Source organism: Canis lupus, chromosome 15, assembly GCF_048164855.1.
Source record: "Canis lupus baileyi chromosome 15, mCanLup2.hap1, whole genome shotgun sequence".
In the NCBI taxonomy this organism is placed as follows: Eukaryota; Metazoa; Chordata; class Mammalia; order Carnivora; family Canidae; genus Canis; species Canis lupus.
In genome coordinates, this window is record NC_132852.1 from 22,784,230 (window position 1) to 22,801,658 (window position 17,429).

Below are 17,429 nucleotides of genomic sequence, written 5' to 3' on the forward strand. Positions count from 1 at the left end.
CTCCTGCTAAAAAAATAAAACCTCAAGCCTCTGGCAGCAGAAATTAAGATGGCATTAATAAGTCCTTACCTATCAATAATCACTTTAAATGTAAATGAATTATCCATTCAAAAGGTACAGAGGGGATAAATGGATAAAAAGACTTAACTATAGACATTTCAGCTTCAAGGAGACAAATAATTTCAAAGAGAAGTGTGGAAAAAGATATCCCACAGAAATGGAAAGAAGATAGAGAAAAGGGTAGCTATGTACACATCAGAAAAAACAGACTTGAAGTAAAATTGGTCAAGAGATAAATAGGGTTTTTATATAATGATACATAAGTCAATTCATCCAAAATATGTAACAGTTGTAAATATATATGACTATATCACAGCACCTTTATATATTAAGATAACACTAACATATCTGAAGGTAGAAAAAACTCAGCAATATAGTAATTAAGGACTTCAATACCCCAATTTCAACAATAGATAACTCATCCAGACAATCAATAAGAAAATAGTGGGCTTGAATTATGCTTTAGTTCAGTAGACCTAACATACAGTGAACACTCCATTCAAAAGCAACAAAATACATTTTTTTTTATTTTTTAAAAAGATTTATTTATTTATTCATGATAGACACAGAGAGAGAGAGAGAGAGAGAGAGAGAGAGAGAGAGAGAGGCAGAGGCAGAGACACAGGAGGAGGGAGAAGCAGGTTCTATGTCGGGAGCCTGACGTGGGACTCGATCCCAGGACTCCAGGATCACGCCCTGGGCCAAAGGCAGGCGCTAAACCGCTGAGCCACCCAGGGATCCCCCAAAGTACACTCTTAAGTGTACAATGAACATTCTATGGGACAGATCATATTTTGGGTCACAAAACAAGTCTTAGCTCATTTATGATTGAAATTATACCAAGTATCTCTTCAAATGCAATGGCAGGAAACTAGAAAACTCATAAATATGCTAAAGAACACATTCCCAAACAACCAATAAATTAAAGAAGAAATAAAATATTGTGAAACAAAAGAAATGGAAGTAATATACTAACACTTACCAGATGAAACAAAAGTAGTACTAACAGGTAACTTTCTGTAATAAATGCTTCTATTAAGAAAAAAAGAATATCTGAAATAACCTAATTTTGTATTTCAAGGAAGTAGAAAAAAAAAAGAAGCCAAAAATTTGCAAAAGGAAGGAAACAACAAAGATTAGAGCAGAAATAAAAACTGGAAAAGTCACAGAAAAGATCAATGAAACAAAGAAAAAGTTTCTTAAAAAGATAAAATTGACAAACCATTATCTAGAATGAGAAAAAACTCAAATGGATAAAATGAGAAGCAAAAGGGAAATTACAACTCATACCACAGAAATACAAAGGATTATGAGACTACTATTAACAAGTATACAACAAGAAATTTGATAGCCTAAAAGAAAGAGGACAATTCCTAGAAATACTAGGATTTCCTACTAAGATTGAATCATGAAGAAATAGAAAATTGGAGCAAACCAGTAACAAGTAAGAAGACAGAATCAGGAAGAAAATCTCCCAAAAAAGGAAAGCCCAGGACCAGACGGTTTCCCTAGTGAAATCCACCAAAAATTTAAAGAATATCAATTTTTCTCAAATTCTCCCGAACTCATTTTATGATGCCAGCATTACCTGGATACCAAGTGTCCTGATAGTCCTGATAAGGACACTAGAAGAAAACTACAGATAAATATTCTTGATGAATAAATACAAATGTAAAAATTCTCAAAATTCAATGGCATATTCAAAAGATTATGCACCATGTTTAAGAGGGATTTAAAAAAAAAAAAAAAAAAAAAGAGGGATTTATTCCTGGTATGCAAAGAGGGTTTAATAAAGATAAATCAATATATGTGATACACTACAGTAATAGGATGAAAGATGAAAATCAATCATATATAATCATCTCTATAAATACAGAAAAAGCGTTTCACAAAATTCAATTTCCTTTCATGAGAAAAACTCTCAATCAATTGGATATAGAAGAAATGTAGCTCAACATAGTAAAAACCCTATTCGACAAGCCCACAGGTAACACCATACTCAATCATGATAGGCTGGGAGGTCTCTCAGATCAGGAACAAGACATCATTCCTGTTCAACATTATAATGGAAGGCCTAGCCAAAGCAATGGATAATGGATATTATGGATAATGGATGATAACAGATACTATGGATAATGGATGATAATGGATATTTTATCATCATTCCTGTTCAACATTATAATGGAAGGCCTAGCCAAAGCAACTGGGCAAGAAAAAGAAATAACAGGCGTCCAAATCAGATAGGGAAAAGTAAAATTGTAGATGATATGATCTTATATACAGAAATCCCTGGAATGCCCTAAAAACCTATCAGAATTACTAAACAATTGCAATAAAGATTCAGGATACAAAACCAGCCTATTGTTTTACTCAGCAGTGTAGGATCTCAATGCAGCAATTCCCCTAAAAGGTACTTATTTCTGCTACATGTTTATTAACCAGGCCTCTTCTCCTTTCTTTCAATGTATACCTTATTTTACAACATTGATATCTTGGTCTCTATAGAAGATCCCACAAGGGCCTTTCATATTTTTCAAGCTCTTAACCACTTTGCAAAGTCTCAAATTATGGGGAGATTAAGAATGGCTACTGAATAACCAGCAGTGGAAGACCGTAACCTCTTTATTTATCCCCATGGTGTAGAACATGGATTTTTGTCTAGGAGTATCTCAATCAATCAATCACCAACCATAAACTGGAGGCTTCTAAGTTCAATATTTTCTTTAACAGGGCCCTGTCACTTTGCCTTAAGTGGCTTACAGGATATATGTCAGTATATAGAAGAGAAGCTTTCATTGGACCACAAGAACATCCAAGCCAGAAGATCTAGGTTCACTACCATGTAACTTTGCATGTTGAACAACTGATGGGCTTTTTTGTCCTTTTTCTAATGCTCTTTAGTCAGGCATCACTTCAAATCTTTTGCCTATTTATTTTCTGAATTATTAAACAGTAAAATTGACTTTTTTTTTCTTTTTACCCTTTTGGTATACAGTTCTATAAATTTTGACATGGTGAGAAAAGTTCCTGTCTTTAAGAGTTTGGCTCCTACAGTTTCCCTGCCTCCACTGTTCTGCCACAGTATTGCCCAAGGATTGCAATACAAGAAAATAGGAAAAAAAAAAAAAAAAAACACACACACACACAAGAATCTCTTCTAGTCTCAAGACAGAACTAGAGGTATCTTCTAGCTACCTGTCTGCTCCAAACTGCCCAAATTCAAGTTAAGGAAAACCAATACTAGAGATATATAAGGTTGAAAATTTTTTATTTACTAATTAAATGTCATCTTGCATGTGGGTATTATCTGATCTACCAGCTGACCTTGACTTTTTAGAAACACCAAATACCTGAGGAGCTGAGTCCTCAGCTCCTGACTCCAGATTTATAGTTCTGTCAGTGGGAGAGAAAGATTAGTATGTATATATATATGCCATCTTACCTATAAGCAGACTATTTTTTTTTTAAGATTTTATTTATTCATTCATGAGAGACACAAAGAGAGAGAGAGAGGGAGAGAGACGCAGAGACACAGGCAGAGGGAGAAGCAGGCTTCACACAGGGAGTCTGATGTGGGACTCGATCCCAGGTCTCCAGGATCATGCCCTGGGCTGAGGGCGGCGCTAAACCATGGAGCCGCCCGGGCTGCCCTAAATAGACTACTAAAAAAAAAACAAAAAAAAAACAACAAAAAAAAAAACATAATTTCTATCTTCTAGGTAGCAATAACTCTTCACATATTCTGGATATATGCCCCATACACATATATTTTCTAATTATTTTCTGAGTCTATGGATTCTTTTGAAGAGTAAATATTTTAATCTTGATTAGGTCTAATTTATTATTTTTTCTTCCATGATTAATGTTTGTGTTATAAAGATTCTGTATTCTTCTGAAAGGTTTATAATTTTAGTTTTACATATGGGACCATGAGTAATTTTTATATGTGGTGTGCGCTCAAGTTTTGTGGTTCATTATTTATTTACCTAAAAGTATGTTCCAGCACAATTTGTTGAACACTATTCTTTTCTCACTGAATTGACACCTTTGTTGAAAATCAACAACCATACAACTTGTACTATTCACAAAGAAATAAGGCGAAAAAAGTATAGTATAATAACATACCAGAGATACCATGGCCCAACCAGTCTTATTATAGATGAATTCCAAGTTGTTCCTTCTTAAGTAGAGCAAACCGCCAACAAGTGACACTAACAGGGCCAAAGCAATGGTGCCAGAATAGTTGGGTGGTCTGAAGACTCGAATCTGCAAATGCAAAATGAAAATTTTAAGAGTTGAATAAAAGTAAAAGTGTTTTTCCTCTTGATCATATTCCAGTCCTTCCAATTATTAATACCAAAGCTCTAGAAAATTGCCACTCTACTTTTTTCATTTGTGGAACTAACACTGCTTTAGCTCTTTACAAATCAAAAACAAATGACTTCCAAAATCATGGCTATGCTGTAGGTGAACAGTTAACATACACACATATAACTTATATTTATTTTTTAAAGATTTTATTTATTTATTCATGAGAGACAGAAGGAGAGGGGGGGAGAGAGAGAGAGAGAAAGGCAGGCAGAGACAGAGGGAGAGACAGGCAGAGGGAGAAGCAGCCTCCATGCAGGGCGCCTGATGTGGGACTGCCCTTACAGTCAACTGAAATTAGGAATGGAAATGCAAATATTCGCTCTTGTTGCTACTCCTGGAGCCCATAATCCTGTGTTTTGTTTGCCTGGCATCTATATGAACTGTTCCCCCCATCCCCTGCAGGAACTATGTCTAGCTCTCTAATTGCTGTATTACCTAGCATGTCATTGGGGTCCAGTGAACACGACCCCAGGACCCCAGGATCACAACCTGAGCTGAAGGGAGACACCCAACCACTGAGCCACTCAGGCATCCCCATAACTTATATTTAATCCAGAACTGCTGTGTTTCACCTATAAAACATGGGATCATCTAGTATAGGGGGATGAGTTAGGGATATAATATATTTATTATTTCAAATTGGGACATTTTAAGATCTTTAACATTTTAACATTTTTTAAACATCTTTACTGACATAACATGCACACCAACTGAAAATTCACCTGGTATACAATTCAATGGTTTTTATCATATCCATAGGGTTGTGTAACCATCACCAAAGTCAGCATCAAAACATTCCAATCATGTCAAAAGGAAATCTTTCAGCAATCCCCCTCTTAAACCCCTCACCCTCCAACCCTAAACAGCCATGAATCTACTCTAACTGAACAGATTTCCCTTTTATTGAACTTTTCATATAATATGTGGTCTTCTGTAACTGGCTTCTTCCACTTAGCATGATGTTGTCAACCTTCTTGTTAGAGCATGTTTCCACTTCATTTCTTTTTTATGCCTGAACATTTCATTGTATAGATACAGCACAATTTGATATCCGTTTATCAGTCAATAGGCATTTGGGTTGTTTACACCTTGTGGCTATTGTGAATAATGCTGCTATAAACATTCTTGTACAAGTATTTGTGCAGGCACATGTTCTCATTTATCATGGGTATATACCTAAGAGTAGACTTGCTGGGCTATATAGTAACACTGTTTCTTGATTTCAGGATTGCCAGGATGTTTTCCAAAATGGCTGTACCATTTTACATTCCCACTGCTAGTACATGAGAATTCTGGTTTCTCCATTTCCTTGCCAATATATTGTCTCACTCATTGATTCCAGCCAACGTAATGGGTATGGGATACTAATTCACTGTAGGTTTGATTTGCATATTCCTAATGATTAATGATGCTGAGCATCTTTTCATGTACTTATTAACCACCTGTATTAGTACATTTTGCCTAAAGAAATATCTATTCAGATTCTTTGTCCATTTTTAATTGGGTTTTTCTTTTATTATTGACTTATAAGATTTCTATATACATACTAGATACAAGTTCTTTATCAAAAAATGATTTGTAAATATATTTTCTCCCCTTCTATGGGTTGTTTTTCATTTTCTTGATGGTATCCACTAAAATATAGAAGCTATTTTTTAAAACTAGATGGCATTGGTATGAAATCACGATTTCAAAGTATATAAAGATCTTGGTTCTAATATTTCTCACTAAAAGGAACCAAGATGGGTAACTGAGTGCCACACAGGGCAGATTAGCCTGAAACATTATGTCAGAAAAGTAAGAAAATGCATGAATAAATGTGTTTACACCTTATGGTAAAATTACATATTTTAGAACAAATGTACTTTAAAATTCCTCGTTATAATTGTTCACTACAAAAAATTCTGGTGAGATTAGGGAATAAAGCAGCCTTGAGCTCTCCACATAGACATTAACTACCACCAAGATTCTGGTTTGTTTACTTCCTGAATAAACTGTCCACATATCTATACTCATATTTATGCTTCCTAACAAAGTTCTAGATCATACTATAAATACTATTTTTCTAATCTACTCCTTGTGCTTCTTTATCTATGTCAAATATACTTGCAGATCATTGTTGCCTATGTTACAGTACATTGAAGTAGTTTTTAGACATTTTTTTATTTTTAGACATTTCACTTATTTCCAATTTTTTCCCATTACAATGAATGTTATTTAAAAAATATTTCTATTGTTACATATTTGAATGTAATTCAAATTATATCCTTAGGTTAAATTTTAGAAGTAGAACTGATTGTTAAGGTTAAATTACATTACACACACTTAGAATTAGTTATTCCACAGTCCCAAGAACAGTATATGAGAGTATTTTCTCACATGGCTCATGAAAAGTATTATATCATTTTTATTTGCCCAAAAGCTAAATAAAAATTACACATCTTTTTAATTAGAATTTCTTTACTAATACCTTTGAATAATATTCCATATCTATTTTAGCCTCTGAAATTACTTTGTGCCTAACTCATGCACTTTTTAATGGTTCTTAAAATATCAATGTACCATTATTCTAAAAACCACTTAAATTCACCTAATTCAGTCAAAGTTCAGCTTACAGCTATCAGACAGTTTTCTCTAGGTAAGGGAAAACGTTTTATAGAGTAATTTTAAGAATCCTGTGGCCTTACTACAGTGCTATAACAAACCAAACTAATTAGCCTATTATTAACACTGTAGGGAATAAAAACATACATGAACATCCGTTCTGTCAGCAATCCACTTTGCTAGTTGTTCAGCAGCAAATCCAATTCTTTGAAGGTCAAAAGTATCAGCTCTCTTGGGTCTGCCTTTTGGAGGAAAATGCATGAACGTAGGAGCAGAATTCATGTTGAGCTGTAAAACATAAGATAAAAAAATACATAATATCTCACAATCTTTATAAAACATTAATCTAAAATTTTATGGTTTTCTTCCTGCATGAATTTTCAAAATATAGCATTTACTAAGAAAATCCAAGTGGTTTTCCAGAGCTTAATCATTGTATTTATTCACTGTAACATGCTACTGATGGAAAGAGAACTTGTGAATTTGGCTAAGTTCTCTGAACCTTCACATGTAACATACTATTTCACTTAAGCAGTTATTAAAATACTGGCACTTGTTGAAAAATATAAATGCATAACAGAATTAATGTCAGATTATTAAATTCTCTATTAAAAAGTTAAAAATGATGATTATATCAGAAACCAAGATTTCTATTCTAAGCAACCTGCATTTACCAGGCTATGGGAGAAATCCACAATGATGTCTTTTTCTGTTCAACTTCTCTGTTGATTCAACTGTCTTAAGATGGTTATATCTCAAAATTATTTTCTACAGGTAATTCCTTTTGAAGTATATTGAATACAATGCTACTTTAAGATAAATGGCCCTTGGGACGCCTGGGTGGCTCAGCGGTTAAGTGTCTGCCTTCGGCTCAGGAGGTGATCTTGGAGTCTCAGGATCGAGTCCCACATCGGGCTCCCTACATGGAGTCTGCTTCTCCCTCTGCCTATGTCTCTGCCTCTATCTCTGTGTCTCTCATGAATAAATAAATAAAATCTTTTAAAAAAAAAGATAAATGGTGCTTATCAAGAATAGAATACCTAAAACAAATGTTAGGTTAATTTGCATTGAGTAGCAAACTACAAAAATTATACAAATTAAATTCTTGCTGCCCAGGCATTATGAAAACTGTCTCAAATAAAGGCCAACAGATTTTTGGCCTTGCCTTGCAACGTGGCTCTGCATTTCCCAATACTGAGAATGTAAAGAAAAATCAAAGCAAAAATTGTCATTGCAGTTGACATCAAAGTAAAGATACAGCAGTACCCACAGTGGGCTTGCATGTTATGGACAATAGCAAGGCTGATTAAAGATAATGAAACACATGGTCACCAGCTACTTTCTTCTCTGTGGTTTTGCCTACTCCAGACTTTGTTCATTTATGTTTCCATGATGGGTGCAGAAGAAATAGCTATAGCCAACATGTAAATAACATATTACAAGTAAAAAGTCTCTGCATTAGATCAGAAAATTCCTAATAAGGTTTAATACCTAAAAATTTTAGAGTTAAAAAAGAAATCCTATAATTCGAAGCTTGTGCCTTAATTAAAATGTACAAATTCCTCAAGGCCACACAAAGCATGGTACAATACAGATCTTGCTGCTAGTCCAGACCTGCTTCTAGCACACTACCATCATTAACTGGTTGGTCTGTCATCATTCGCTTAGCTTCAACCATTACATGGAAATCACATATAATTGAAATTATTTTCCCCACAAGTCCCCAATAAGTCAGGAGTCATCAAGTTTAAGAATTCATATTATCTTCAGAAAGCACAATGTTTTAAAATGTCAGTTTAGAAAGAGCAGTTCAACAAAATGAGGTTCAATAGTTAGAAAAGAAACAGCATTAAAAATATTTTAGTAGTTCTCAATAAAACATGTACTTCCCTACTTTTGTACATTATAATTCCCCATAATAACCACTAACTGCTACAACTTTTATGCATTTTAAAGTAACTCTTCTTGCTAAGCCAGGGGCTAGGTTTTAGAAAAGACAAAGCAGTTCTATATTCAGAATTCTGCTGAATCTAAATTAACCTGAGGAAACAATCTTGATGTCAACTTTCATATCCATGTCAAACTTAAAAAAATAAACTTATGTATAAACATACAAAAGAATTCAAAGATTATATTTAATGATGTATCTACATGGCTATACACTGGCAGCCTATATAGTTAGTAGTCAGCACACAAAGTTTGAATCAGTTGCCCAAATTTTTAAGATAGAAAAATTTCATATAAAAATTCATATTTGGATTTCCTCCTGAAAAAACAGGTCTAGTTAAATGCATTTGGCCTGCATTTGCTAACCATAGCTGGAACAAGCTATAGCCCTCTGAGGTCAAGTCTGTCTGTTCCAGCTTGCTGGAGTCCTCATCCACACCATACAGTTTCCTCAACAATGAGACCAACAGTCAGCTCCATAGTGCTTTGCTGATTTATTTCTTACAGTAGTTAGAAGAAAAATGAAATAGCAGTATTTCCATTAAAGATTTATTTAAAAAAAAGACTAAGACTTTAATAAAATAGGAGAGAAGATATGTAATTATGCAAGTGAAGAACTAATGTGTTTAATATGTTAAGAATGTACCATAATGCAACTAAGTGAATCCAATCTGCTCTTTTATGTAGTTTACAAATCTGGCCAGGATAGATATTTGGGCTTGAAGCCTCTGCTTTAGAAGACTGGACCTGGATAACCATTTCCTAATATGGCAGAGAGGATTCAAGTATATAAGGAATAACATTTCACCTGATAATCACTAAGGTCAATTCTCCTGAGATTCCATGGAGACCTATAAATTACTTAAAATAATATTTGGTTCTTATAGTACTGTAATTTTTCTTTGTAACATTTGAAATTACAGATAGTCCCTGACTTATGATAATTCAACTTACAATTTTTCAACTGTACAATGGTGCCAAAGTAATACACATTCATCAGAAACTATACTTCAAATTTTGAATGCGGATTTTTTTGTGTGCTAGTGATACACAGTACAATACTCTCTCATGATGCTGGCCGAGGGCCTGAGCCACTGCTCTCAGTCAACCATGCAATTATGAGGGTAAACAACTGCTACACTGACAACCATTCTGTATCCATACAACCATTCTGTTTTTCACTTTCACTACCATATTCAATAAATTACAAAGATACTCAGTATTTTAATATGAAATAGGCTTTGTGTTAGATGATTTTGTCCAACTGTAGACTATTTTAAGTATTCTGAGCACACTGAGGTGTAGTAAGCTAAACTATGATATTCAGTAGGTAGGTGTATTAAATGCATTTTGACTTTCAATATTTTCAACTTACAATGGCTTTATCAGGATATAACCCCAATGTAAGTTGAGGAAAATATGTACAAATGTATATGTGTTTTTTATTATTATGATGTTATTACTATCAGCTCCCTGATCTGTAAGTTCTTTATGGGCAGAATTATGTATGTCTTTCTCATGAGCCATTGCACCTACAGAGTATAGACAGTCAATAACATTGCTGAACAGGTGAACAAAAAGAAACATCTCAAAAGGCAAAATAAAGTTCTAGGGGAAGAAATAAGTGAAGAACATTAACAGGAAAGACTAAGAATAAAGGATATTGAAGACAAAAAAAAAGTTTCTCTTATTTAACTAGCAACTGGCAAAGAGGAATGAATAATTGATCTGGAAACAAGTAAGCAAAAATACTTACTAATGGCCCATTTATAATTAATGAGCTAAATTCTTTACAGAATTAAATGCTTTTCAATGGTCTAGTAAAGTATTATGCCAAAGAATGTCACATGTAAGAAAAATAAAATAGACCAAAGTAATCAATGCCAGGTACTACAATAAGTTTTACATTTGAAAGCACCAATCATGTAGTGATAAATACAAAATATTAGTCACTGTAGGGTAACAGTATAAGAACAACTCTGGGAGACAGATTGCTGAGCCCTGAATTACACTAACTTTGTAAACTTAGAAAAGTAACCTCTTCATACCTTAATTTCCTTATTTGTGAAATGAAGATCACATTATTTTTCTCACTGGATTGTTGTAAAACTAACTGAAAGTGTATACATTAAGTACTTCGAAGAGTGCTTGGATCATGTGCACTTAATAGTAGCAATGATGATGACACAACCCATGACAAAATTGATGACAACTAGCATCCTTATGCCACAATTCATTATCTTGCTCTACAGACAAGACTATGTAAATAAATGAGAATGTGTTAGTCTGCTTGAGTTGCTGTAACAGAATACAGACTGGGTAGCTTAAAAAATAAACATTTTTTTTTGCACAGTTCTGGAGGCCGGAAGTCCAAGATTAACATGCCAGTAGAACTGGTCTCTGATGAGACCTCTTTTACTGATTTGTACATAGCTATCTTCATATGATGTCCTTATGTGGCCCTTTTATAAAGACACCAGTCCTATTGGATTAGGGTCTCATTTTATAATCTCATTTAACCTTAATTATCTCCATACAGCCTCTATCTCCAAATACAGTCACTTTGAGGTTATGGCTCCAACATGAGTTTGAAAGGGACACAATTCAGTCCGTAACAGAGAACACTTTTATTTATGTATTTATTTTTTTTAAGACTTTTTTTTTTTTAATTTTTATTTATTTATGATAGTCACAGAGAGAGAGAGAGAGGCAGAGGGAGAAGCAGGCTCCATGCACCGGGAGCCCGACGCGGGACTTGATCCCGGGTCTCCAGGATCGCGCCCTGGGCCAAAGGCAGGCGCCAAACCGCTGCACCACCCAGGGATCCCAGAGAACACTTTTAAATAAATTACTTAATACTTTATATCTGTCACATTGGAAGAAGTGAGGGTTAAATAAAACTTACACTGAATTTACATAAATTTCATAAATTTGTGCAAAATATCACCTAAACTCAATACAGTTAAATATTGAACTAAGGACAATCCATGTAAACTACCACTATATGCTTGAAAAAATGTATTTCCTCTATGATGTAAAAGTTAAAATATGTCTACCATACTAACAGCACAAACTATGCAATGTAAAGATAGCATTGGCTAAAATCATTTCAATCACATCACAGAATTTATTATAACTATTTTGTGTTTCTTTACTTATTCAATGAATTGTATTTGTATTCAACTAAATGTATCCACTATAACCAAATTTATTAAATATATTAGCAAAATAGGATGTAACTCTTTTACCTGTTGAAAAACATCTGTTCCCTCATCATAGTCCACCATACTGAAGAAAAGTTTGTTGCAGAAGGCAGATGAATAGCGCCAGGAGTTAGCCAGTATTTGATATTCTTCATTAGCTTGCCTGATAAGGAGAATGGGGCAGAATAAAAACATATCAGTACTCAAGCATTAACAAAGCTGCTAATAAAACCAGTAATTCTAACATGAGGGTTAGCTAATTTCTGTACAGATTGCGAGCACTGATTTTATATTTTCATATGGTTGTAAAAAATTTGCATACATCACATGTGAAAATTATATAAGATTCATATTTTGTTGTTCCTAAAGGCTTACTGTGCCACAGCCACACTGATTTATTTATATTGCTAGGACTGATATTGTGCTATTTAAGGGCAGAGTTGAGTAATTGTAACAGAAAGTATGTGGCCCAAAAGTCTGGCATGGCCCTTTAAATAATTGACAACTCTTACTCTAGTAGAGGTTTGTGGCATCCCCTATATATATATAATTTAAATCTTCCAATGATTTTTGGTAAAGGACACAAAGCAATTTTTAAGAATATGGGCAATTCAGTTTAGCAGAGGGAAAAAAATAGGAATTTTAAAAATTGTAAACAAAGTCATACTGCATCTTTATATATGCCATTTATCTAAAAATGCATTTACACTCATAATTACTAAGGTAATTAGTAAAAATAAGCAAAAATTTCTCTGATAGCTAAACCAAATGCCACAAATAAGCCCACCTCTATGAACATTATTACCTGTTTTGAATTAATCTCTATTGGACATTTTGTTGATTCTCCAGATAATAAAGCTTTATATTTAAGTGTAGGATTGGAGTAGAAACAGAGACATGACGTTGCTAGGAAGGATGTAAATAGAGTTATAAAAACAAGAAGCAACAAGTGATCATTAAAATATGTCTTTAAAAAGTGTGTTACCTCTGTATAATTGAGAAAGGAGTTGATCTCCTCCCTCTCCTGAAAATGGAAGAGATAAAAATGTATAATCTCATAATAACACAAAGACTTGGAGTAGAATCAGCAAAAGATAAAGAGATTTCAAGAAATACCTGGAAAACAGAAAGCTAGAGGAAAAATTTTGATAGAAGAAGGTACAATCACAAAGTGAGATTTCAGTGCAGTAAAGAGTTAGGAAAAAGGCTGGATTAAGAAGCAGCAGAGTCTGGAGATAAGAAATGGTACTCAGAGATCATAGTTAAATTTCTTTATTTGGAATAGAAGACCCAAACTCTTGCCCCACTCCCAACCAGTTCCAGTGTTCGCCTTTCTATTGCTAAGTGACTGGGCTATCAAAAAAAAAAAAAAAAAAAAAAATCACCTATGTGACTGAGGAAAACCTGACACAATTAAAAAGTGTTATTTCCAGGCTAAAAAAAAAAAAAAAAAGTGTTATTTCCGATTGTTATAGATAAAAAGAAGTTCGGAGGAAAAAAATATGTAACAATGACAAACGATGAGCTTGGGATTGGATTAGTAATTACCAACACTAGATATTGGCAGATAATAGAACAATTCCTTCAGAGTTTTGAGAGCATGCCACTTCAAGGTAGAATTCTGTATCAAGCCAAACAATTAAGTTTGAAATAAACCCATTCTCTGAAATGTAAGGAATGTGAACTTACTTTCAGATATAATTGACAGAAAGGGAATATGAATGAAAAAAAAAAAGAGAAAACCTGAGAGTATAATGAAAACATCTAAGAAAGGGAGAAGGGCGACTAGAATTATGGTTAAGGTATACAGGATATAAGATGTGTAAGAAAACTGATCCAACGAAGAAGCAACAAAGTACAAAATAGAACATAACTTTAATTGGGCTTTAAAATAAAAAGATCCTAACAATCATTAGAATCAGTAAAAGATGGAAGATACTAAGACCATACATAGTATATAAGACATACTAGGACCAGAAAAACTACAAGAAAAATGACTATAAAAGTTCTAAACAAGATGCAAAAATTAAAATGTATCATACTTTTGGCTAATTGGAAATGAGAAAAATTTGAACAATACAGAATGTAAATGCTATCAACTTTTATTTTAAAGATTTTATTTATTTATTAATGAGAAACAGAGAGAGAGAGGCAGAGACACAGGCAGAGGGAAAAGCAGGCCCCATGCAGGGAGCCCGATGTGGGACTCGATCCCCGGACTCCAGGATCACGCCCTGATCCGAAAGCAGGAACAAAACCGCTTAGCCACCCAGGTGTCCCATTGCTATCAACTCTTGATGACAGTCAACAGGATTTGACAAGTAAAAAAGGAAGGGGAAGAGGCAGGGGGAGGGGGGTGCTTACTAGTGCTTACTAATCTTCATGTGACTAATTAGAGAATCAAGAGAGGTCGTCTATAGATCATGGACAAGAAACAGAAGGATGCTACTTACTGCTAGAATAATAAAAGAACTAGAAAGCTATAAAAATGAGAGATGAAAGAAATGAGAGATGATTAAATCCTTATCTATTATAGCAAGAAACATCAAGATTACATTTGCTTTATAAAATTTTGTTATAAGGCTAACATTTAGAGATATGAAGAAAAAAGTCACCAGAGGAAGAAAATACAAAGAAATAATAGTGATTGCCTGTGCCCAACCATACATGCGGAAGAGCGCAAAGGCTAGAAAGTGTAGTTGTTCACTTGAGGCTCTTTTTATTAACAAGGAGCACATAATACTGCCGTGATTAAAACATATTTAAAAGGGTTAAATACGAAAAGGGCTATAATCTGAGGTCATTTAGTATAAAGACCTCAAGGGCATCATTTTATTGGACCACAGTACATTGTAAGGATCAGCTTAAGACTGCACTGTGCTCAGTACACAGAATATGTTCAATGAAAATGAACACAATCTTTTAAAGCTTTGGTGGCTAAATAAGATTTAATTTACTATAATTCACTGAGAAACTATTTACTGAGCACTTAATAGCAGTAACTAAGCAATCTTCAAGGTCTCTGCTCTCATGAGGTTGATATTTTAGTAAAGAGACATATAATAAACCACCAAATAAGCAATTAAAATCTACAACATACACTGAGAAAATAATATAATACAGAGAATGGTATTACAGAAAATAATGGAGTATCTATGTAGATGGAATATCATGAAAGGTTTCTCAGGTAAGAGTGACTCTAAAGCTCAAATCCCACATCACTGAAGCAAGCTGGAGATAAACATTTCAGGTAGCACGAAGAGCAAACACAAAGGCCTAAGGAGGGAAACGACTTAAGATGATGGCAAAATGAAGCTGTGACACAAATCAGAACATGCTCTGTTTATAAGAGGAATACATGGAGAATACAGAGCTTTTGCCCGCCTTTATTTAAAACAATGCCTCACTGCTACAATAAAAACAGGAAAAACCAGCATAAGTCTTAAAATCTGATTTGAATTTTGTCATATGGAATATAATTTTACCAGCAAGTATCTATCAATGATTTTTAAAGAAGCACTCCACACAGTGAATTGGCACCAACAATTAAGTAGGTCTGAACATCTCTGCATACTAATAAACCTCAAGAGAACAATGGTACCTTTAGAAAAAATCATTACACAGATAACATCACAATTTTTAAAAACCAGTATAATTTTACACAAAAGAACATTTTAACTTCAAAAAATTGGAACTAAGGGAAAAAGCAAATCAGCAAAAACTGGCCTTCTTGTGACAATGATATTCTAAGAAATGAAAACGCTTCGTTCTGAAAAATATGAAGAAAACAATAAAATTTTAGTATTCTTACATCTGTGTATAATATTTTATAGAACGATGTAGCACAGGAATAATGTTGAGTTTCTTTCCCTCATAATGTTGTAACCAGCCCAGACCCACTGGAATCTACTAAATATACATTCATGCATTCATTAATTCACTCCACAAATATACATTAGTGCCACCAAAAATTAATGTAGGAGCAAGGGCTCTTATATTAAGGAGAATACAGTTCAGTGAGAAAGAGAGGCCTCATACAAGTATGCTCAACATTTCTGATAATCTTAAATACTCTGAAGAAAACAAGAAAATGTGACAAAGAGTATTGAGGAGTCAAAGAGGATAAATTAATTTTGCCTTGAAACTCTGTATTCCGTATCACTCCACTTTTTCAACTGAAGTTCCCAATTAGCAACTGTAGATTCTATCTTGTGTTCCAAAGTCTGAGTTACCCACTGTCTATATAAAGAGAAGACAAAATGGCCAAAACAGAAGACAAAATCCTCCATACTCTGGCCGCAACTTAGATCTATGATTTATGTCATATGAACATGTCATACTTAAAGGCTTTCTATTTTATGACATCTCATGTTCATTCTTCAAGTTTAAATCCTTTGCTTAGAATGTCTTCCCTTCTTTCAAAACCTTGCTCAAAAACTTCCTCTCCTTTGGAAGTCACTTCAAATCCCTATGTCCACAGTATTTGTTAAGGCAACTGCCCAAAATGGAAATTCTCAGCTAATGCATAGCACTATTTATTTTATCCACATATCTGTTCTCATCCATGTTATATTATTAATGCATTCATTGTTCAATGGCTGGGGCCTACTACAGAATATGGATCTAACAAAGGCTTGATAATGGTGATAATGAATAACATACTTTCCTAAAAAGTCAATACAGCATATATACCCTAAGTATCACTACACTGGAGATTCTGAATTCTGCAATGAAAAAGCCCACTTAGGTTTACATTAAGGTTAATGTCTCTTTTAAGGCCAATTTACTATACTGGTGGTCTTGGAAGGAAAAAGAAGAAATATTTTAAATCTATTTACATCACAAATATATGCTATTTACCAAAGGAATAGTCGTCATGACTTGAAAGGTAATAATGACTAACTCATAAATCTAACATCATCTAATGATTAAGTCATTATTTAACATCTAACATCATCTAAAACATCATCTAACATAATTCATAATGTTAATTTCATATGCAAATATGGAACCCATATCTTAATCTTCAATGATGTTTACTCATCATTTTAATATGTGCTGCAATAATAAAGAAGTATAACTAACAATCTCCACCTTTAAGAGGCTTCTTAGAAAAATGAATAGAAACGCACTAATACATAAGTAAGATACATACCGTTGACCCTTGAACAACATGGGATTGAACTGCAAAGGTCTATTGAACTGCAAATTTTTAATACAATACTATAAATGTATAGTAAATAC

The 17,429-nt window shown here is 33.8% G+C and overlaps 1 protein-coding gene across 4 annotated transcripts in view; it reads right to left on the bottom strand.

Moving 5' to 3' along the window:
* The window catches only part of TUSC3 (tumor suppressor candidate 3), a 225,258-nt gene that overhangs the window by 97,192 nt on the left and 110,637 nt on the right, over window positions 1–17,429 (bottom strand). For all 4 annotated transcript variants that reach the window (XR_012007555.1, XM_072776214.1, XM_072776213.1 and 1 more), the window contains exons 3-5: window positions 12,231–12,348; window positions 7,183–7,323; window positions 4,186–4,326 (exon numbers count right to left, since the gene is read on the bottom strand). Coding sequence is in view for 3 of the 4 variants with exons in the window: in XM_072776214.1 (XP_072632315.1) it covers window positions 4,186–4,326; window positions 7,183–7,323; window positions 12,231–12,348 (400 nt within the window). In the remaining variant the exon portion in view is untranslated. The remainder of the gene's footprint in view (window positions 1–4,185; window positions 4,327–7,182; window positions 7,324–12,230; window positions 12,349–17,429) is intronic.